Source organism: Polyodon spathula, chromosome 21 (genome assembly GCF_017654505.1).
Source record: "Polyodon spathula isolate WHYD16114869_AA chromosome 21, ASM1765450v1, whole genome shotgun sequence".
Taxonomy (NCBI): Eukaryota; Metazoa; Chordata; class Actinopteri; order Acipenseriformes; family Polyodontidae; genus Polyodon; species Polyodon spathula.
In genome coordinates this window covers 14,018,626-14,043,378 of record NC_054554.1, presented here as the reverse complement: position 1 = coordinate 14,043,378, position 24,753 = coordinate 14,018,626, and the positions used below count along the sequence as shown (strand labels likewise).

The 24,753-nt window shown below is 39.2% G+C and overlaps 1 protein-coding gene across 2 annotated transcripts in view; it reads left to right on the top strand.

Annotated features, from left to right (window-relative positions):
* The window catches only part of LOC121296500 (solute carrier family 66 member 2-like), a 40,348-nt gene extending 15,798 nt beyond the window's left edge, over positions 1-24,550 (top strand). For both annotated transcript variants that reach the window (XM_041222126.1, XM_041222127.1), the window contains exons 3-5: positions 231-364; positions 13,335-13,551; positions 21,778-24,550. In XM_041222126.1, the coding sequence (XP_041078060.1) occupies positions 231-364; positions 13,335-13,551; positions 21,778-21,952 (526 nt within the window). In that variant the 3' untranslated portion in view covers positions 21,953-24,550. The remainder of the gene's footprint in view (positions 1-230; positions 365-13,334; positions 13,552-21,777) is intronic.
* The last annotated feature ends 203 nt before the right edge of the window (positions 24,551-24,753 follow it).

The window sequence follows — 24,753 nt, the reverse complement described above, 5'->3', positions numbered from 1 at the left end:
GTTTGTGTTTATTAAAAGTGCGCGTAAGCGCTAAAAAAAACAATTTCTGTGTCCTGGGTCCTGAATTAAAGGGGCAACAAACCTTGAGAGTTGGTGGATCTATTACAGTAGCTAATGGAAGTGCAAAAGAGGTAATAATTATTTTGTTAGTTACAACAACCTCAAGTGTATTGCTAATGCAAGTTTTGTTAACACTTAACAGAGGTCTGTCTATTTCTATACCCCTCCAGGTTCGGAAAGCAGTTTGAATCCCCTCTCCTATTCCAGAGTATGGTAATGATCCTTACAATGCTGGCTATGCTGCACCTGTGCTGTTCAGTCCAAACAACCAATCACGTCTCCACCAAACAACACTACTTCACAGGTACTTTCTGCCTTGCTTAGGAGTGTTTCTCCATTCATTTCATTAAAAGCTTTTCAACATTAACCTGAATGTAAGGGGGGAAAAAAACCCTTGAGGGGCTTTTTGTAATGACGATATGGAATTGCATTTGCTATTGGAAGAAAGTGGCTCAATGCTGCTGTGCTACATTAGCAGAATGGGATTTTTGTGGTTTATAATAAGTTGATAGAAGTTAAAAGAAGACTAGCAAGCTGTACACTGAATATAATGTTGACTTGCATAAGTCTAAAACCAAGAAGTTGCTTATTTACTGGAGGCAAGAAGCACACCGGTAACCATTAATGAATATAGTATTAAAAAATGGGTATAGTCAAGTAATTAATTGGTATTTGTACCCTAGGTAGTTTCCTAATTTTAATATGAATATGTCTTGTGTTGGGACTCTTGTCTTTCTGTATTAACTTATTATAAATCACAAAAATAAAGTATGATGACCTGGGCAAAGTGATGCGTGGCAGGCAGCTGGTTTATAAACTGGTAATCCTGTGCTGGCTGTCAGTTATCGCTTAAGTACATGATGCTTGTTAAATTATAAATGAATGAGTTACACCAGGGACAGTCAAGATAAACACAAATGTGTAACGTTAGTGAATGAGGATGGTGTACAGTATGCTAATGGTTCTGTTTAAGTGTTCTTCAGGGTAACAGTAATCAGCTGTTTAGTGCAACACGCTTTGATAAGGCCCCAGCGGACATCATTATTCACATGCTTCTCCACTGACCCAGCCCAAGTCAGTATCATCGTTTCTTAGAAACTGTCACAGCTGTTTTATCTAAAAACAACTTGAAGGATGTATAAGCAGACAACTTCGTCATAGTATCTGCCTTGTGAAAGACAATAGACTTTAACAGATTTCCCTGAAAAATAATAGGAACCAAGTTTGTTCTTTAACTTTTTATCCAAGATGATAGTTCTACTCTTACTTTAAGGAAGGCAAAAGTCAAGGATGGGCCTATTTTATATTTTACCCCGTTTCTTTTGCAAAATGTACTATGTCCAATTATGTAACTCACTGCAGCAATCCCCACAGCAGTACAGGAGAACTGAAGCTTTGAATATAAAAATCAAGACCATACCTGTGTGTGCTTTGAGCTCACAGGGTACCTGGTTACTAGAGGGCGCTGTAGTATGATGAGGTGACTCATCCCTTGATGAGTTTCACTCCCTAACCCATAAGAACAATAGAACCAATGTGAGGCTGCCTGTAGAATTCCTATTAATTTATATAGAACAAAATATAATATAAAAAGATTATTTCTTAAATGTGTTTTGCATCTTTCTAAGGGATATATTTACTGTCACCAATGCTTTCTGAGCGTTGAAATATACAGAAGACATTGTATTGCAAATTTTTTCATCTGTCTTTTAAACATGTCTCAACATTGAGATCAAAAGCCCACGTGACCAGAAAGAGGCAGTGTATTTTTTTTTTAAAGAGACCACTCTTCAATTTTTATAATATATAGTATATTGCACAGTGCTATGAGCAAGACTTTAAAATACCTTTTCATTTATGCACCCAATAGAAGGGGCTCTTGTGTCAGGAGTAGAAATGAATTGCATGGCCAGTGCCTGAACCATAAGCAATAGCTGATCTGACTACTGTGTTGTCCGCCTCAATCAGATACCAGGAGCTCTGCATTTTGTATGTTATCGGCACTAAAAGGCTGCAATTTAGTGTCAGATTACTTGGTTTAATGAGCCACCTCTATCATAGGGTTTCCATTTCCTTAAATGCATTTAAATGAAACGCAGAACCAATGAAGTCTTATTCAAACAGCAACAGCTGCCAGCCGTGTGATAACTTTTTATATGCCAGGGCTTCGTCTCAAAACAGAAATCTGTGGAACTTATTCAAATAGAAACTGTGGCTTTACTTTTTTAGCAAAATTCCTGGTTGAACCCATCACTACATAGTGCTTTGGGCAGACAGACTATTTTAATTTAATTTTAAGGAATCATGAATGGAAAATTTTGTTGTATTTCTGGAGCCTCCTCTCCCTCAAGAACCCGTTGCATTGTCTCAAGTCTAGGATGGGGTGAAGGCCGGCATCCTTTTTTGGCACCAGAAAGTAGATTCTCGAGTAGAACCCCTCTTCTTGAGAGGTGCGCTCTATGAGACAGATGGCTTGTTTGACAAGTAGTTTCTGTACTTGTCTGAGGGCCAGAACCTGGAGAATCTGGACCTTCCTGGTTATCATGCGTGCCTGGGGAGATTGCCAGCAGCTCAACAGTGCATCCAACAGCGCCATCTTATCCGCATCAGGGACCCTCACCTGTGACAGCCATAGCTGTCGAGCTATGCGAGCCACCACCAGGCTTGCTAGACTCCAACCTAGGGCTTGTACTTAAAGGCCAGAGATCTGGAGCAGCATGCCTGAAAGGAGACACAACTCGGAAGCCACCGGCTCAGTGAGCGGGGCTTCCCGTGGTGTGCCATCAAGGCGGTCAGGATATTTGTCATATTCACTAGGCACATGTGCTTCTGCTGCGTAAGCCCACATCAGATGTATCTCCATGACCCTGCATTGCGGGGTCGGGCACACAAGGTCCTTGGGCAAGCCCCCCACTGGTGGAGTCTTGACCATGACAACAAAGGTGGAGTCCACTGGGGGAAAACCCGTCCTGCCCAGCTTGTCTGTTCCTACTAAGGAAGCGAGCGGGCCGCATGCTTCAGCACTCTGGGCACTGTGGTCGGACGATCCCAGGAGAAGCGTACCTCCTCCTTGAAATCCTGGAATGCTGGGAAGGGCTGAAGGCAAGGCCGCAGCCTTTGCGCATGGAATACCCTGCGAGGGGCTCTTGGACAGTTGGAGGAGGAGGAGAACCGGGGTTCCTAGGGCCCCTGACAGCTCGGTCACAGGGGACAAACATTCTGTCCCCATGGCCCTGTCAAGCCTTTTGCGAAGCAGTCGCAGCTGAAAAGCCACACATGTCACAGAATGTCTCCCCCTCCCCTAGGGCTGAAGTGGCATGCTGGACAACCAAGCACCACACACGCAATGTATGGCCATCTTCCAGGGGCAGGTTCGCCCTGCAGGACATGCAAGCGGTATAACCCTGGGCACTGCACACCATCTTTCATTGAGTACAAAGCACGGGAGTGCCGAAGCACCACGGGTATCAAGCCCCGTGTCCACGATCACACCGAATGCCGTGTGCACCAAGTATCTTGTGCACCGAGGCGCTATGCATACTGAGACACCACAGCATCCATACACACCGAGTGCACCGAGGCGCTATGCACACTGAGACACCACAGCATCCATGCGCACCGAGTGCACCGAGGCGCTGTGCACACTGAGGCACCACAGCATCCATGCGCACCGAGTGCACCGAGGCGCTGTGCACACTGAGGCACCACAGCATCCATGCGCACCGAGTGCACCGAGGCGCTGTGCACACTGAGGCACCACAGCATCCATGCCACCGAGTGCACCGAGGCGCTGTGCACACTGAGGCACCACAGCATCCATGCGCACCGAGTGCACCGAGGCGCTGTGCACACTGAGGCACCACAGCATCCATGCGCACCGAGTGCACCGAGGCGCTGTGCACACTGAGGCACCACAGCATCCATGCGCACCGAGTGCACCGAGGCGCTGTGCACACTGAGGCACCACAGCATCCATGCGCACCGAGTGCACCGAGGCGCTGTGCACACTGAGGCACCACAGCATCCATGCGCACCGAGTGCACCGAGGCGCTGTGCACACTGAGGCACCACAGCATCCATGCGCACCGAGTGCACCGAGGCGCTGTGCACACTGAGGCACCACAGCATCCATGCGCACCGAGTGCACCGAGGCGCTGTGCACACTGAGGCACCACAGCATCCATGCGCACCGAGTGCACCGAGGCGCTGTGCACACTGAGGCACCACAGCATCCATGCGCACCGAGTGCACCGAGGCGCTGTGCACACTGAGGCACCACAGCATCCATGCGCACCGAGTGCACCGAGGCGCTGTGCACACTGAGGCACCACAGCATCCATGCGCACCGAGCGCACCGAGGCGCTGTGCACACTGAGGCACCACAGCATCCATGCGCACCGAGCGCACCGAGGCGCTGTGCACACTGAGGCACCACAGCATCCATGCGCACCGAGTGCACTGAGGCGCTGTGCACACTGAGGCACCACAGCATCCATGCGCACCGAGTGCACCGAGGCGCTGTGCACACTGAGGCACCACAGCATCCATGCGCACCGAGTGCACCGAGGCGCTTTGCACACTGAGGCACCACAGCATCCATGCGCACCGAGTAGACCAAGGCGCTATGCGCTATGGAGGGTGAAATTGTCCCCAACCCTTCACTGACTTATTTCTTATCAATAACCAATCAGCTGATATCCCTATTGACTGATATACTTTCAGCCAGTATCATGCTTTGACCCAAAAGGCACTGCTGTGGTAAAATGAACACTATCTGAGTGTAGTCCCAGCTGATTATTATGTTTATATATGCTTGCTATAACATGTTCTTGCCTGTAACTAGAAAAAATGTGGACGATTTTTAAGCTAATTTTCGATTCATTTTCCTGCTGTCACAATGCTGCTGTTACTGTGTAGGGTACAAAGGGGACATCATTTAATTCTGTCATGTCGATTTAACCAACTCATAGATTTCCAGAAAGCTTTTGACAAAGTCCCGCACAAAAGATTAATTCTCAAACTGAACGCAGTTGGGATTCAAGGAAACGCATGTACATGGATTAGGCAGTGGTTAACATGTAGAAAACAGAAAGTACTGATTAGAGGAAAAACCTCAGAATGGAGTGTGGTAACCAGCGGTGTACCACAGGGATCAGTATTAGGTCCTCTGCTATTCCTAATCTACATTAATGATTTAGATTCTGGTATAGTAAGCAAACTTGTTAAATTTGCAGACGACACAAAAGTAGGAGGAGTGGCAAACACTGTTGCAGCAGCAAAGGTCATTCAAAATGATCTAGACAAGATTCAGAACTGGGCAGACACATGGCAAATGACATTTAATAGAGAAAAGTGTAAGGTACTGCACGCAGGAAATAAAAATGTACATTATAAATATCATATGGGAGATATTGAAATTGGAGAAGGAATCTATGAAAAAGACTTAGGAGTTTTTGTTGACTCAGAAATGTCTTCATCTAGGCAATGTGGGGAAGCTATAAAAAAGGCTAACAAGATGCTCGGATACATTGTGAAAAGTGTTGAATTTAAATCAAGGGAAGTCATGTTAAAACTGTACAATGCACTTGTAAGACCTCATCTTGAATATTGTGTGCAGTTCTGGTCACCTCGCTATAAAAAAGATATTGCTGCTCTAGAAAGAGTGCAAAGAAGAGCGACCAGAATTATTCCGGGCTTAAAAGGCATGTCATATGCGGACAGGCTAAAAGAATTGAATCTGTTCAGTCTTGAACAAAGAAGACTACGTGGCGACCTAATTCAAGCATTCAAAATTCTAAAAGGTATTGACAGTGTCGACCCAAGGGACTTTTTCAGCCTGAAAAAAGAAACAAGGACCAGGGGTCACAAATGGAGTTTAGAAAAAAGGGCATTCAGAACAGAAAATAGGAGACACTTTTTTACACAGAGAATTGTGAGGGTCTGGAATCAACTCCCCAGTAATGTTGTTGAAGCTGACACCCTGGGATCCTTCAAGAAGCTGCTTGATGAGATTTTGGGATCAATAAGCTAATAACAACCAAACGAGCAAGATGGGCCGAATGGCCTCCTCTCGTTTGTAAACTTTCTTATGTTCTTATGTTCTTATATTTCAAGTGTTTTGTATTCATTTTATGTGATTTGCCAACCCATAGATTAACTTCCTGTGCAGCAGGTATTTAGTTTCCTACAAATCCCCACCAAAAGTTTTATTTGCAGCAAAGGGAAGTTTTGAGGGTTACAAAGAGAGTGAATCTCCAGTTTAGTGCCAAGTTAAATGAGCCTCACCCTGTGTAAAGTGAAAGTAACTCACACCTTTCAAAGGAAAAGGTACAGGCCTTGCTAGAAAGTTGTTATGCAAATTAAAATGTTTTTTAAAAGCCTTTGATTCACTTGAGAAGGGAAGAACAGTAGCAGCACTACAGGGAATGTGAATCATAACGATGTGTGGAAGTTGAACAGATAAATTGCCCTTTGAACCACAGTGAGGTTTGAAATAGTGTAGTCAAGCAAAACTGCACAGCTCTGTTCCTGTGGCAGACTCAGGCCTCCGTGCTGGATCACTTACCCGGGTAACCTTATTTCTCATGCGGCTTTCGCATTTTCTCTTGACAGCACTGAATGCTAAGATAAGAAAAAACAGACTACAGTTTATTAACCTCTAGAATGTGCTTTATGGACATTATAGTTACAATGAAGTGTTTAAATTGTGTGAGCTGACAGAACTAGTAGAGTGCATAGGGCAAGACCGGGCAGCCTTGATGTTTTACAATGTGATAATTGAGTATTGATTTTTAAATCTAAGATGTTTTTTTTTGTAGGGAGCAAGGTTAACTAGAGAGAAGTTCACAGTATTGTAATAGATTTTACTTACAACAGCTGTCATTTTTTTTCCCAATAGAAAGGTCTTTCTAGTTCCCTTTTCCATCTTACTCTTGACTACTGTAGTCCGGAGACCCAGGGAAGCAGAATGCTCCACTTGCTGTTATATTATTGTCCAGTATCATCCCATAATAAGTAAACCCCTTTCTTTAAAAAAAAAAAAAAAAAAAAAAAAAAAAAACTGATTTTCACTCCTGTTGTTGCCGAGTTCACCACACTACAGTGCCCCCTACTGGCCAGACAAGCTGTGAGCTCAAGCGGACACCTGCGGCTCACCATGGTGTAACGGAGTGGTTGACTTGGTGGTGGGATCGGAGGACACGCACTGACTTTCAGTTCTCCTGATCTGTTGTGGAAAGTTGCTGCGGTGAGGGATCGTAATTGGACATTCTAAACTGGAGCGAAACTGGGGTCATTTGTAGCTTCAAAAGCACTAAAACTCATCAGGGACCGAAAAAAATAAAATAAAAAATGAATGCTGTTTTTGAAGAGAATTTCTTTCCATAAGTTTACCCATGTGATCATTGGACTGAAATCCTAGCAGTAAACAAGGCTTCTTATTACAAGAGCGCGGGAGACATAGAGCTTGGAATAGATCACTAGCAGAGCCAATAGTTACAGCTAAGCTACCATAGTTTAACACAGTGAGCCACTGGGTTTCTTTCTAAAGTGTTTTTAGGTGCAACCTGACACCTTCTTGTGTCAGTGCTGTCTATCCCTAGAGCTGTCTGGTCTCAGAGTCATTGCCTTTTATTCTGTACAGTGTTGGGGGGTCACCTGGTTTCATTAAACAGACATTGAACAGGACTCTGAACCCTTGAAAAATAAGACATTTGAAAATCTAACATGAAATACTGTACTACTATTACGGCTTCCAAATAAATTAATCTAAAGTGTGTGTGTGTGTGTGTGTGTGTGTGTGTGTGTGTGTGTGTATCTATATATATATATATATATATATATATATTATATATATATATATATATATATATATATATATATATACAATTTACAATTTTTTTTTTTTTTAAAATATGTCTCAATCCTAAAATTCTAGGTGATACAAAACTTTTGGCCACAGCTGTAGTTCATTGATCCAAAGTGCAGTTTAACCACAAAATCAGTCACAAACTATTAATTTGACAAACCCTTTTGAGACCTTCAATTCTATGAATGGGCTATTTTTAATACAGCATGATGAAGTGACCCTTCTTCATTCCTTGGTTTACAGTGGCCTCTGGCGGAGATTGTTGGCACTACACAATAACAAAGTGTTACTTGAGAGCTGTGTGTTGCCTGTTTGCCTACAGGTAAACAGGTGTGTGTCACAATAAGGTTTTACATCCAAATGTTATTCAGTGAAAATACCAACTTATTACCTTATAAGTGGAGGGCCCTGGAAATTGTAAACTGACAGAAAGCATTACAAAAGCTAAATAATACAGGAACAGAGCAGAACAGATTAGCCCTCTTTTTCCAGGGTTATTTTGCATTTTATTTTTATTCCATGTTATTTAGGACACCTTGTTTTTCAGTGTCCCTGGAGGGGGCAGTCAGCACCCACACTGAATACATTACAGAGAAAGATCACTTGTGCACTTTCAATAAATCATCAAACACCAGAAGTAAGACACCTGCATGTGATGAATAAATGATTATAACAGCACAGCACGTCAAGCTCTGGAGGGAACTAAAATACATGCTGGGTTTCAGTAAACTTTCTTTTCTCTTAGAACTGTTAACTTACTGCCGTTTACCATGAGACAAAACTGTAAGACAGCAAAAGCATGTAGAGAAAGCGTTGCTGATAACATGATTTGTTGATTTGGGGAGTATTTGAAGCGTTGTGTATAGGATGTCAAAATGTACTAAGTAATGGCTTTTATAATAAGAGGCACCTTTCATATGTCATAGTAACTTATCGGAATTCACAAAAAACAAGAATATACAAAATATTAAAGTGTTGTTGCTTTATTAACTTTTGAATTGTACCATATTAACTGGATGACATCTGTGCACAGGATAAGACTTACTATAATGACTTTAATATTCAAGCTGAAGTATAGCACCACACAGAAAGCTGCCTGGTGAAAGCATATTGTCTGTGGGTTTTTTTTTTTTGTTTATTTTTTTAGCGCTGGAACATCCCTATTGTTGTAGAAAAAAGTAAAGCCAAAAAGTTGGCTTATAAAAACTTCTCTATCCCTTAGTGCCTGAGGCCAACCTCCAGACAATGTACCACTCAACACTTCAAAACTAGATAAGCTTGATAAAGACTCATGGCATTGCCTGCATGCAATTTCAATGCTATACTTATACCTGACTGCCCTTCACTTTTTGTCAAAGAACAATACTTATGCACTATAACATATTGTGTGTATTAGTAATGGGAGTACAGAAGCACAGTATAGATAAGACCCTTATCTATGCTGACCCTGAGCCTTTATTTTATTATACTGTGTTCTTTTATTTCATATGAAAGGAAACCCTGCTATTTAGGGTTTGATCATTCCACCAGAAGTCAAAATACATCAAAATAACTGCTATTGATATCTGTCCCACACAGTTATCTTATTTATATTATTTGTACTGTATTTTTTGTACTAGAATTGGGGTTTGTGTCCACAGTATTCCATTAGCTGAGAAATGCTCATGCAACAGAACACTGTGATGGATGAGAATGCTAGCACTTCATTTGCCACGTGTAGCAAACACTGGGTGTCGTATGATGCTTGTTTTTCATTTGGTTGATGGGTCAAAACCAGCTTCAAATGGCGATTGATCTAGGTGTATCTTACTGATATATTACATTGCAGTTCCTCAACGATAGTCTTAACCCTACTATTATGTTCAGATTTTAGGTACATCTGTTATGTTTTGAGTCATATTGACCTGAAGCAATTTTAAACTAATTTAAACAACCTTAGTTTGATTAAATATTTTTATTTGCAAAGGTTGCTCTTTTAGTCCAGGAGCTGTGATAAAACTTCTTTGACTGCCAGCCTGGGAGCTCCTCATTTTGGAATGTCTTTACCAGTGAGATGCTGTTGCAATACTGACAGAAAATTGTAGGTAGAGATTGATTTTTAATTATAATATATATATATATATATATATATATATATATATATATATATATATATATATATATAATTAAATGTGTGTGTGGTGTGTGTTTATTTATATCTCTAGACAGGTGCAGCCATTTCGGAAAGGATTACTACTAATATAATAATATTAATTATAAGAAGTATTTTATTCAAACAAAAAATAAGGACATAAAAACGTATGCCATTTATTTGTGTACACATGACCTGTTCAAAAAAAAAAAAGAAACAGCTCAAAGTGTATAAATAAGTTCATGACCCCAACTTAGGAAGTCATAAAATATTATACAGAAAATGAAAAGAAAAATAGCATTTAAGCTAGTTATGTGTTCTACTCTGCAGCTCAACTGTTTAGTAGGACTTTGGATAGTCTGTATTATCTCCAGATGAGCTCTTCAAAACCTCTGCTGTCATGCAAAAATAATCATGATTCGTGATTCCTCCCTGATTCAGAATTACATGGTATACACAAAAACACTTATTCTTTTTATAACAGCATTAATATCCTCAGCAGCTGTCTTTATCTGTAGATAATTGACCATGTATTTCATTAAGCGCTGTGACAGGGTAGCCAAAGTGAGGAGACTCAGAGACAAAGTGCAGCAAATAAAATACTTTTAATTAAATAATAATCAACACACAAAACAAACGGGCACAATGGCCACATAAAGACACAAAACAGTCTAAACAATAACTAACGACCACAACCACAACCCTCCCAACCACTCCCTTTTATACAGGTGCTGCAGCTAACTGGGCAATTCGCACCTCATCAGCTGCAGCACCTTTCACACATTCTTCACACAAACTCATTAACTCAGATCCACACAGCAAACCCACATCCACTCTAAACACCACAAAAACACACAAAGACAGACTGCACCCTGTCACAAGCGCCTATACCTAACTGTCGCCATGGTCAGATATCTTGCAGATGTACCCTGCAGTATAGGGGATTAGTGCTTCAAAGTCACTGGCTGTTTTTACAGTTTGTAAATCCCTAGAGCAAAGGAAACCAATATTACTGGCAAAAATCTAACTATCTGAGTTGTATTCACTTTTTAAAAATAAAGCTGTGGTTTGATTCCCCTAGGAAAGGCTTGCAAATGAATATATTACCTGGATAATTAAAAACATTCATCAAACTCTTAAGCCCACACTTGGGCAATGAGGTTTAATTGTCATCCTACATTGGAGATGAAGCTAAAAAAGGAAGTCAAATGATGGGGAACAGCTTTATTAAACAGCCGTTGACAAAAACCTAATTAACATTTAGACGTATGGAGACTAATAAAGGGAGGTAATGATGAGGTTAAATAATACTCTGGTGAGATTGCACTTAGAGTACTATGTTCAGTTCTGGTATTTGCTTTACAAAAAGGACTTTGTAGCTCTTTAAAGAGTCAGATGAGAGCAGGCAAATTAATCCAGGGCTAAAAGGTATAAATTATGAAGACAGGTTGAGGGGTACTGAATCTTTTTAGCCTGAAACAATGAATGGTTTGGTGTGACTTAGTTGAGGTTTTTATAATACTGAAAGGAGTTTTAACCTTTGCTATTTTTTAAGTGCAGCACAGAGACCAGGATCAGGGGATACAGTTGAAATTGAGTTTAGAAAGACAGTGTAGGAGACACGTGTTATACAGTGGTGAGGGTACAGAATGGGTTAACAAGCCATTACTGAATCATTCCTTTAAGAACTGACTAGATTTTGAGATAAATTGGCTACCAGGACCCAGATGGGCTGAATGGTCTTCTCTTCCTCATAACTTTTTCTTATGCTCAAAGTTTAGAAGGTTTTTGAGTAGTCATTTCATCCAAAACTTTCTCTTTAGACTTTTGTAAGCTAAGAAAATGCACAGTAAAACAGACTTCAACAGTTTTTAAAATGTATAAACCCTGACAAAATCAACCCAATCCGACCCCTCTCCTTAGGCACAGTATCCCATGATTCCTTGTATGCCGCATGATGGAAGTATCCTCTATGGTAATATAATATCTTTGAAAGTTATTGATCAATTGTTTTTTAATCAATAAAAGCCCAAAGGTGCAATAAATTGATTAAATATTGGGTGATTAATCAATCAGTAGAAAAGGTCAAGTTTAAAACCCTGAACAGCAAATAATCTTAGAGGTATTGGGCTTTATATGTTTTGCTTTCTAATGCCTTTTCAGTGTCAGTTGCAAAAATATTTGCAAACTTTACTTGAAAAAAAAATGAAATGGTAACACACAGTAAAATCCATAAGGGTAACCTTTCCCTAAAGATATGGAACATGCTTTATTCATCCTGTAGCATTTAATAGATTTTTCCCCCAAGGTTTTCATCTTTAGAAATGCACTGGCTTCCCAAGTGGCGCATCCAGTAAATGCACTCTATCCAGAGTACAGGATGCGCCCTATAGCTTGGAGATCACCAGTTCAAACTCAGGCTGTGCTACTGCCCACCATGGCTGGAAGCTCCCAGGGGGGAGTGCACAATTGACCAAGTACTGCCTGGACAGAGAGGGTTTAGTAGGCTGGTGAATCCTTCGCTCATCGTGCATCGGCAAACCCTGTGGTTTGCCGGGCACATGCAGGCCTGCCTGTGTGCAATTCAGAACTGTATGGTCCTCCGCTTGCATTGTGGAAAAAAAGCGGATGGCTGATGGCACATATTTTGGAGGACGTGAGTGTTCATCTTTGTCTCTCCTGAGTTAGTGCGGGAGTTGCAGCACTGGCCTGGGTTGAATAACTGGGCTTTCCAAATTGGGAGAAAATCGGGGGTTGGCGATTCCAAATTTCTAAAAAAAAAGAAAAAATCACTGGCTGTCATCTAAGTACACAGTATTCTCCACCCTCCAGCCAATAAGATAAAGCTCAGTCAATAATCATTACTGCTGGTTTTATTGAGTGTGTATAGTTGTTATAACCATCACAGACAACGCTTGCTTTGGGCATGTGTCTTATTAACCAACATTGGGTGCCACTTTTGAAGAACTGGTTGCTGAAATTATCACTATTCCATTTAATGTTTTTTTTTTTTTTCTCTCTCTCTGCATGAATAACATTGCAAACCACATGGCTTGGACTAACAAATATAACCTTGTTTATTTCAGGCAGTAGATTACACGAGAGACATCACAATCTGGACACATCCAGTGCTTGTAGAATACAGCGAGATATCACCTGCTGTTGTAGTATAGATCAATATATCAATGTATAGCAATGTGCTTCCTCTCTAAAGATAAATAAGCCATCAAGAGTTCATCACAAATGTCAATTCTTCTTTTTTGTTTGACTGTTCAGACCTGGACCTGAGATATTTTTGGAGCTGGGCTTGCTTTGAGGACTACCTTCTGTTTTGCTTTTCCTTCACGGTGCTGAGTGCCCTCATCACGTTCCTCTTCCTGGATTCGGTCCTGTTTGTGGAGGGCGTTGGGTCCCTGGCTGTGCTCACAGAGGCAATGCTGGGTGTACCACAGCTGCTCCAGAACTTCCAGAACAAGTCAACACGGGGGATGAGGTAGGCACTGCTTGCAAAGTTATTATAACTGTTACATAACAAGTTATTTGGACTTCCTTTCAGGTCCTGGATTATAATAAGAAAGAGATTCCATACTATCAGGAGTCCAGAAAAGTTTTCTACTAACCAGTAGACCATCCCTGTCTAACTGTCGGTAATAATTAAATTTTTCCTTAAAGTATAGACATAATTTTTTATCATAAAAAAATTAAAATCTTTACAATTCAATAGTATAATTTGATGAAAAATAACAAAACAAATGAAAGCGTTATTCAAGGAACCTCAATATTAACCCACTGAGTTTAATACTAGAAAAAAACCTTCTGGGCTGCAAATAGTCAGCCTCAGGAAAATCCTGCTGGCAGCGGCAGCGTTATGATGTAAATAACAAGACACAGGTCAAGATACAACCTGCATGCCATAGATGCACATCCCACATGGGGAAATTTACATTCTAAAAAAGAAGCAGCAACATTACATTTCATTAAAAACACAGCTGTATATATATATATATATATATATATATATATATATATATATATATATATATATATATATATATATATATATATATATAATATAATATCATAATCAATGAGAAAGAGAAGGCACGTCTTCTAAAATCTGTTGGTTCCAGAAGACTGTAAGTTCAGTATGGGTTTGGATTTGGTTCTGGGTTCAGGATGTGATTTTTTGGGGGTTTGCTATCCCATTGACTGCCCAGTACAGTCACCCTGTCCTTCAGTCCAGTATCTCACAAACGATGTTGCCTATGTAGGACTTTCCCAAATCCAGAACAAATCCAACAAATATTACTTATCAGTGATAAAATATTTGGTTACAGGTGCAGCCCTGATTTCACACTAATGGCCCAGTTCACAAGTTGGTCATTAGAAGACAGCCTATATCAGCACTCAGCTATGATTTCAAGCCTGAGTCCATTTCACTTCTGCCCGCTGTTTGAAGTGTGTCAGGTCTTCAAAGTGGGTTACTACCTGAGCATGTTTTGAGAACGAAAACTCTGACTGTGAAGAGTTGAAGATCTATTAGGTCTATTTTGTCCCTTTTTTGGCACAATATAGGGATTCAAATGTATTATACTGAAACTGCACCACTGAATTTTACCAGTGTCTCTCAGAGTTGGATATTATAAGGACAGCAGACATCTGTGTATGAGGGGATATCGTCAAGAGCAGAAGTGAATGGACGAGGCCATACCCGGATGTTCGCAGTCCTATATCCTTATAACACTTGTTGTGTGTGCATTATTTTATAGACACAGTTGCTGTTATTTCTTGCACAATAGGAAATGGATTTAGGTCTGAATCCACTAAATGTTTGTTACAGAAGCCCATTTGAGGTGTTGTGTAACAGGGTGTCAAAAGTCCTTCTCACTGCATGACTTGGAGCAGGGGAGGGGATTGTCTTTAAGTGTAAGAGATGTTAAGACTTTTATCACTGGTCATTCTCAGCTACAATATGTCCTTATTGGCCATTCCTGCTGGCAGTACCCCTAAGCTTTTTGATTATATACAAAAGGTCACAAATGCTGCTATTCACAGCACTGCCTGTTGCTGATTCAGTTGGAGCCAAAAGCAGCACACTTGTTTTATATAATAGGGACCTTACCAATCTATTATAGTAAATAATGGTGATTAGCTTATAAGGTAAAGACTTGAACCTGCACAAAGACAAGCCCTGACAGCACCTGTAGTTACATTTAACAGTGTGATCTTGGTGACTTTGTGACTAGCTATTAGATACACACAAATTATACCACTTATGTGAGTTAGTTTTACATTAGGTCAAGAATGTAGCAGTCAATTTTATTTTTTCATAGTTTTGTCATAGTGAGCAGAAAACAGGGACTCTTGTTATTTGTTGTTACCGCCGTGTTCTGACCATGACAGAAATGCTGGATGTCCTCTATTTAGTTTTCCAAGTATAACAGACTACATGAAAGTAAGGGATGCCAATTTTTTAATTTTTTTATAAGGTAGTATGATGCCATATGGGCTATATTAATGAGGGAAGTGATAAGTTGGGGGACTATCAAAACGTGATGTAAAAGATCTGTTTATTTGATTTTTTCCCAGGTGCTTCCATTATGTAATGACTGTCCCAGTGCAAAGTACAGGTCATGAGCATCACTGGTCTTTTCTGCCACCTTTTAATCCATTGTCCTCAGAGTTAATCTCGGTAAATCACCAAGCTGATTAATCATCTGCTATAAAACCAGGGGATTAAGAGACCTCTTTGATGGTATTTGTGATCATTGGTTCATCCAGGAGTGATGCAGTGTAATGCTAAAAAAACAAATGCCCCCAAAATCAACAGCAGCACTGATGTCCAGCTTCAGCCTGCAAGCCTTTAAAGAACAGAGAGTTCCCCTTTGCTTCTGTCTTTCTCTTCTAAGGTTTCCACGGTGCTCACACTGAAAAAAACTAGGGAGCTCCAACAGATTTTACATAGAATGAAATAGGAAGTTTACCCACAATTGAAAAGTACTGAATGCCTCACATGCAAAGGCACATGTGTATTGTATCTTATGCAAATGAATGAGGATTTTATTTGATCATAAATCCGTAAAGTGCATTCCAAATATTCAGCCAGCAGAATATCCTGTTAAATGTTTCAAGAGAATGCCTGCAGAATAACTCACATGCATGTTTTCAATCTAGTACAAACCACACTCATTTTACGTGACTTCAGATAATCAGATTTCTGTGTGATCAGAGCCCATGCAATCTAATCAGGTAATCGGAGCACAGCATTTGCTTGACAATGGATTTTAGAATCTGTTGTGAAGGTTCCCACTATATTTCTGCGCACATTAACTTAGTATGAATGTTTAAATAGCTGCTGTAAAACGTACTACAAATACATATTTTAGTAGTTACACAACTTATACCCTACCGACTGCCACAATAATGCACAATAAAAACACAATCACAGATGGTATGTGATTATGGTATTATTTACACTGCTTAATGAATGAGTGGTCATCAGCGTGATTGTAAATTAAGTGAATGGCAATCACATGTTTTTAGCACATGTTCTCAAGAACCATTTCAGTCCAATTATATATGAGTTAATTGAACTGGCTTAGGGTCAGTTAACTCATTAAGGACTGCAACAAAGTCCTAGACTGAAGCAAACCTCAAGGGCCAAGACTGAACCAAACCTCAAGAGTTGGGAACCCCTGATTTAGGTTGTACATATAGGGTACTATGATGTCCCTTGACACCAATAATCTGTGTGCTATATGTACTATAGAAAAGAAGGGTTAACAGTTGACTCCAGACCATTTCCCAGTTGAGAGCTTTTGTCCTGATATTTCAGTTCTCAAGATTCATAAAACTGTAATGACAGTTTCATCGTATTTGTAAAGCAGCCCCTTGTCAAAAGGTCACTGGCACAAGGATAAATTGTTCTCGTATGGTAGACAATGGTCTCCTGATGACTCATTCATCAAGATGAATGAAAGTGATGATTGGATCAGAGGCCAGGACTGCTGCTTCTCTGGAACAGCAGTGGGTGAAGCGAGGACGGACTTGAAAACCAGCAGGATTATTAATAAACCTCCGGTGCCTCCAAGGATAAAAACACAGCATGGAGAGAATGCACTGTCTTTGACAGATTCCAGAGATTAGAGTGGTGCCCCATTTAAAGTGTTCTGCCTCAGAGATACTGGCATTAAAAATAGTGGCTCACCTGGAAAAGGCACTCCGTGTGGTGCCAGGGGAGCGCAGATTTGCATCACAGGAAGCATCATGTTGGCTCTGGAGCTCCCTTGGGCTTGAGAGGCAAACTGGGACTTTTTCTCCTTACTGCACTACAGCCACTACTGAGCTCAAAGAGACATCTGCAGGGATGGCAGCTGTCTTCCATCTGCCTTACTCCTAGGTGTAAAGAGGCATTTGGCTGGGATTGGCTGACATATTCAAAACTGTGTTGTGATTCACATTGTAATGAAAGATGAATGCAGTTTGGCCTTGATGACCTAGGAATAAATGCGGCATAAACTTCCGTTCCTGAATTGTATGACCTCTCTGGGTCTGTAATTCAGGCTTCTTTTTTGAAAGACTGAAAATCCATGTTACTGTTTTAAAATTGAGAGTCAAGCCACTGTGCAACGCTGGATTAGATCAGTAAAACAGAACCTCTTCTGTTGAGTTGTTAGGTTGTAGTTTTGTAATATTTAACAGGTATCTTTAAAAAAATATTACATAGAAGTGATTGAGTCTGTTTCTTCAGGGAAATATTGTTTTTGAAGTGATATGTATCCATTACTTCAAACACTTAATCATAAATTCAGAGATAAAATAAGAAACTAAAGGCATAGTTTCAAGACCTTTATCACTAGTAAATTCTCATTTTCTTATTCTAACATTGGATCTTGTTTTTAGAAATACAATATTTATTTGTTGTTCTTTGTTGTGGAGTTAACACTAGTCTATTTTCATGAATATCAAACTTTGTAAAGTCTGACTTTAAACTGACTTAATATAACTCTGAAGATATAGGGTCCTTTAACATTTTTTCTCTTGTAGAGTAATGGCTTCAAAAACAGGCCCTGGACAAGCATTACACCCTGTAACTGTAAAAATTGATTGTAGCTAACAAAATGGGTTCATTTCTTTCCTGCCATGCTCATAAATTCACTATATTGGTCTGAAAATGTACAGTTTTAGCAAACATAACAGCTGGTACTACATAGTTGACAATTAAGTTTGCAAGCCATGCTTTTAGACTGCCTTGCATTTCCTGGGTCATTTCACCTGGTGAATGAAATTCTACCTACCCTTTCAAGGCCTTTCCTGTCAGCAACCAACCAGCTGCTTCCCCCAAATAAGACTGTATTCAACCCAGTGTAGTAAAATTAAAATACATGTCCTTTCAAAACTACACATTTGAGACCTCCACAATGGATGAAAGTGCATGACAGGTAAGGTTTTTTAAAATATTTTGTTAGAAACAACCACTTTAAAGAAACGTATAAAATACTTCTAGTCGAAACCTTTGCCAAGTATGTCTTTTTATACTACACTATACTACAATTACGTGTTTTTATCCTGTAGTTATACACCGAATACTGCATTGTTAATACTGAGTTTTAGCACTGCAAAGATATTTGAAATATTTGCAATTTTTCAACCTTGACCTGTACAGTATGTCACAACACATTACCAATACAGAGTGATTACACAATTAAGCAGGAGAATGTTATACCCCAGTATTATTTTCTATGATTTATCCATTTCCTGATGCTGTTTTAATATTTGAAACTCTGAGAAACAGTTCAGTGACATTTAATGCCTTCTCTGGATCTTAATCTGATGAATCCATTAATTCCAGTCGTAAAAAAATTAAATAAATATGGGACTGTGGTTTAGTAAACCACAGCCTTAGCTGGTCATCCATTTTGTAAAAGGTCCAATACAAAACGTCCAGTACTGTGCCAGTTCATTAAACGAAGTTAAAAAGCACATTAAAGTCAACCATGGAACAATGCTCCGCCCCCCAGCCGTGCAGGAGTCTAGAATTGGAAGAGGGCAGTTGTGATTGTGTTTGACGTCTTTGACATCTCTGGATTATCTGAGTTCATTAACTTGTATATGTTTAAATCAGAGGCTGGTTGCATAAAGACAGACTAGTATTGAAAGCTGTGTCTAACTGTAAGTCAGTCTTGCTAAGGACAGACAGCTAAGCTGGTTGCATAAAATAGGCTTACTCTAGGCTGGTCTTACCTTTTACAGTACCTAGCTAAACCCTCAAGGCATTCTGGCACAAGGGTGAATTGAGACAATGAATTCAGCTTTGCAACTTAGACATTTTATTAGAGAACAAAACCAGTTAACATGAGGCAGATGGGTAGGGGAGGTAAACTCAAAGTACAGCACTGGTTTTAATGTATACTTTATATTGCCATATATTATTATTGACACTATGACAGATGTTCCAATTCTTAGTCCTGCAATCTTAAAAGTACAATTTTACATGATTGCTCTTTCACGTCTTCTCCGCCCTCCCTCCGCCTGGGGCTGTTAAATTGATTCCATTAGCAAGTACAGTGCTCCCCCTCTAATTCACCATATTATACCAGAAGACAGTATTTCTGAACATCGCTTAAAAAAAAAAATCCTTAAATCTTACCTATTTTGCATATCGATAGCTACATAGATCTCATATGTACAGTTTTGAAAGAAGCATATGTATTTTCATTTTAAAATTTTAGATCTGGTACTTCACTAGGTTAAAGAAATTTCTAACAGGAAATCTGTCATTCCTTCATTTCCTAAGTCATTTCACCTCAGCAGTATCTGAATGCATGTCAGTCACAAGGGGAGACAGCTGGTTGGCTAGTGACAGGATAGAAGCCTTTAAAGAGATGAGGACAATTTCACTCTCCAGGCAAAATGGCCAAGGAAGTGCAACTGTATCTGAAAGCATGACTTGCAAACAGATTTCTCGTGTATTACCAGTTAAAAAATAACTGTAAATACAGGTTTACTGTAAAATGTGTTTCTTTCAAAACTACATGTTTAGATAATATGTGAAAGTACAGGTGAATAACTATCTACATCCATTCAACTTGCATCTTGCATGTGATGATTAATCCAGCAGATTAAAACATGATTCTCAAGATCAATTAGGGTTGCATTATCAGAGCATCCTTCTGTTTTTTAGACCATTGATTTTTCTTGTGTTATAATTAGAAAGATAAAGCATACACTTACTAGGAAAAACTAAATCAATTTTTAAAAGCTGTCTAATTACAAAACATAGACATCCTGCCCTTTTAACGAAGCAGGGTTTTATCCTACTGTGTAAGCTGACGCCTCGGGCGTTATTACCACCCTCGGTATGGTATATATCATGGGAACCATATATTGTAGTGTGCACGTGGAAGACAGCAGCAGGGCTGGTAGATGATGTAATCACACACAAAGACATAAGCCTGATATATGCTCTTTACAAAAGAGCCGGCTCTTTTCTACAGCGGTATCAGCGCAGTGCTTTAGTGCGAGCGGTCCTGGGTTGGCGCCCGTCCTCCGCCTGTGTGTGGATTGCCTTGCCCTGTGTGTGCGCCTGCCTGCGTTAACCTATATATATATATATATATATATATATATATATATATATATATATATATATATATATATATATATATATATATATAAATATGTGGATTCATTTAAGTCTGCATTATGACTGTATTGCGTATGAGAGAAAAATGGGCATTGCCAGTGCTTAATTTGGTAACGAATTAAAATTTGTAAACAAAGAGGTGTCAGGGTGCAAGCAATGATAACACCCTGTAACAATTTTTTTTTTTTTTTTTTTTTTCCTGGGTAGTAAGTGTTATTTCCTAATTGCTTATGCCTCAAAAGTATAGAAAATGGCTATTATTCCCCACAAACTTTGCTTTTGTGACCAGGACAGTGATATTTTGAAATATCACTATTTCCAATGAGAAAACGGGAGCTTTTGTGTCTTTTCGTTCACATAAAGTCAGAAAAAAACAACATATGAATCCAAATTAACATGTATTTATACTAAAGTAATACAAAAATGACTACAAAAGATTTAGAAGTGAGTAGTTTTGAGATTTACGATTATACTGTAAATTTACAGTATAATCGTAAATCTCGAAAAACCACTCACTTCTAAATCTTTTAATCTCTTATCACTTAAACCAGGCAAGTGGCAATACTGCAGTAATGATCTTGATGTTCATATTGAAGTAGACTGCAATATTCTTTTTCATTAAAATGTGTTGTTCTTTGCTAAAATAATGTTTAGCTTTACTATTTTGTTGTGTACTCATTTAATCAAACCAAATAGTGTAAGAAAATGTTTTTCAAATCAAGTAAGCTTATTTGTGAATAAAAAACGACAACAGAGTCGCAGTCCTTGTTGTGCTGCCAGTGTCATTAAAGACACTCAGTTAAAATCGTAAAGTATAAAAGTACGAACTTGGCAGTGGGACTGTCTCTCTTTAGGGCGGAAGTAAGAACTGTGTTGAAAATTAAGAAAACGCATTTGAGAGCAAAAAACTTTATGAGATTTTTAACTTTCATAACTGAAGAGGTTCAAGGGCTGCATCCCAGCAAGCCCGGAGGTACCAGGGCTGTGCCCCAGCAAGTGGAATTGTTAAAAAAACAAACATATTAAAAAGCTCCTCCCCTTTAAGACCACTAACACAATCGTTTTATCTTTTAGCATAAAGATGGTGTTGCTGTGGACAGCAGGGGACTTTTTCAAGACAACCTATTTCCTAGTGAATGAGGCTCCATCCCAGTTCTGGCTGTGTGGTGTCGCCCAGATCTGCATTGACATAGCCATCCTCCTGCAGGTGGCATTCTACAAACAGGAGACCCACACCAAGTATGGGTGACGGCACCAAGTACCAAACTAAAGACATCGCACATTTAACCAACCAGTCTGAAAACCTTGCTTGTAGATTTGGTCACTCTTGTAAGGGCTGTTTTTTAGTTTATTAACTGTTACCAAACATTGTTAATTTTTAGCTAATGACGTTTTTATTTCTTTATGTATTGCACCTAATATAGGTTTATCTCAGGGCCCTACACTGCCAGATATTTATTTTCCTAATAATTCTCTTTTTATAACCCTATACAACCAAGAGTAAAGGACAGTTTTTGTAGCTTTGTACAGTTTGTGTGTTCATGCTTAGAAAACTTGGTAGAACTTTAGATGACATGGCAAACATGACCATGGTAATAGCTGGGTAAACGTTTTTTGCTATCACTACTGGTGGAATAAGTGTATAATTGCATCAAAATGTATGTGCCAAGTAATTCCACAGTATGTAGTAAGAACAGGAGCCATTAGTGATTACCCAGTTATTACAATTTAATTACATGTCTATTCATGCCCTAGAATATAAATTGCTATCAAAAACTGCTGTACAGTTCACAGTCACCGCTGGTAGTATGATATGTGCCATATAATGTGTGCCGATAACTGCAAGAACCGTACATTTAAAATAAATAAATAAAGCAAAGATAGTGCACATTAATGTGTTATTGATGTCATTAAAAAGATATAGCAGGATATCCAAAATAGAGTGTCAAAACCACCCTACCACAACATCTTTCTCCACCAATGTAAAAAAAGTATGTCCTCAAGAAGTGTGGCTGCCTGACCTATAAAACCATCTGTTATTTAATCGGGTGACTTTAACATTGATCTACAATTGTTGCTCCCAGAGTAACGCTGTCAAAGAAAACATATTGGAAAGATGGCTTTTAATGTACAATTTAGAGTTGCACCATTATCTCAGGTATGTAAGTAAGGCGTTTGTTCAGCCTTTTAATCAAGAGACCGAGTGGATACCTGGACAACATGCCCCACCACAAGGGCGATTACAAATCTGATTAATGTTTACTTAATGTTATACAGTAAAGTATACAGTAGTAACATAAAGTCATATGGGGATATCTGAGCCTTTTCTCCAGCAGAAAGATAACACATGCTCTGAATTCTGGTTGTGTTATGTAATAAACAGGCATTATTTAATCTCTGAACAGAATGGCATTTAAATACATAAACTGCTTGGTGGAATATGCTGAACTAAAGAACAAACTTGTCTTAAAGCAGACTTAATGCAGAAGTAGCAACAAAGACCACTCAGAAAAACTGCAAACATCATACAAATAAGGGGGGAGTAAAAATGAAATCTGAAGCTACTGAGAAATTACCATTTTTAAATAGAAGTTTGGGAGCTTGGGATCAAAAAGGTTAACAGTAGTTTAACTGGCTATGTGAACTATTATTAGATTCTAACCAAAGAAAATGTAATTATAAGCCAAAAACAAAAGATCTTTATTATATCAGCTCTTCTCTGGGGTTGGCTGAGCAGACAGGGTCGGTTGCATTGTTTCTGATGTGGAGGCACAAATGATATTGTGATTCCTTTATTAAATCAGCACTATAAAACCCCTAGCTTTCAACACCATAGGACTCTTTTTCAATGGCAATTGAGAAATTTAAATTGATTCTGTTGTGAAATGGCATTCACTTTGTTCATACACAGTATCTGACTGTGCTGATCCAGACTGTGGGTTACTGTAAGTCATTAGATATTTGGCCGTAGAAGAAAGGTTTATATAAACACGAATGATCCACAAACAGCTTTCATAAACCATGGCTGATGCGATCTCCCAGAATGTTTCACATATTTAAAATTATCTTTAATTATCTCTAATTATCCAAAACAGTGTGAACAGAATTGCTGAGTTGTTATACATATACCCAAACCCACACAAAGCTCACCCGCCCCTTACTGCAATTACTAAAATACTGTGTTTTCTTAATTTTTTGTACAGCACATTTTTTGTGAAGGTGATTCACCTGAGTTCAGGAGCTGCTCTTTAGTTCTAGTTGCCTGATAAAGATATATGCAACCTAGATTGGTCAGCCAACATGTATTTATAGAAGTGGCAGACATCCGCCACTTTGCAAACAAGTTTTTCAGTGTTGCTGACAATACATGCTGTGCACTATATAGTGGTGGCTCTTAAATATAAAGACATATTGGCTGATCTAGCCTATATTATCTATAGCAGGCAACTAGAACTGAACAGCACATCCTGAATTTAGTCAAAGCACCTTAACACAAACTAATCAAAACTAAAAACAAACACAACATTTATAATGACAATAAGAACCAACATCATAAAAATGCAAGTGGATGGTAAAAAAAAAAATTAAAAAATAGCAAAAGTAATTCGAAGATAGTAGACGATTGATCCCAGAAATTTACCTAGTTGTTTTTTAAAGGATCCCAGTGGTGCGACAACATGGCTTGGTAACCGTTTATATACACTTACCATTCATTGAGCCTCATTTACCAAAGGGTGTAAACTTTATGGTGCGCAATAATTGCAGTTACTGTGAACATTAATGATTTCCATATTTACTATTGTAATTGTATTCATTTTCGCGCAAAATAGTGGGCATATGATGGTGCACACTAATTTTATTGTGCCATGCTATGGTAATCAGAATGAATGTGTGATTTGTATGGTAATGCATGATAATGTATTTAAATGAGCATCCAGCTCAGAATAATGAGATGAGCTGTATTCACATGGTATTTACTACAGTAATTTTAGTGCATTAAACTGATAATTTTGTTTGAACCGAAAAATCTGGCAGCAAGGGTCATTTAAG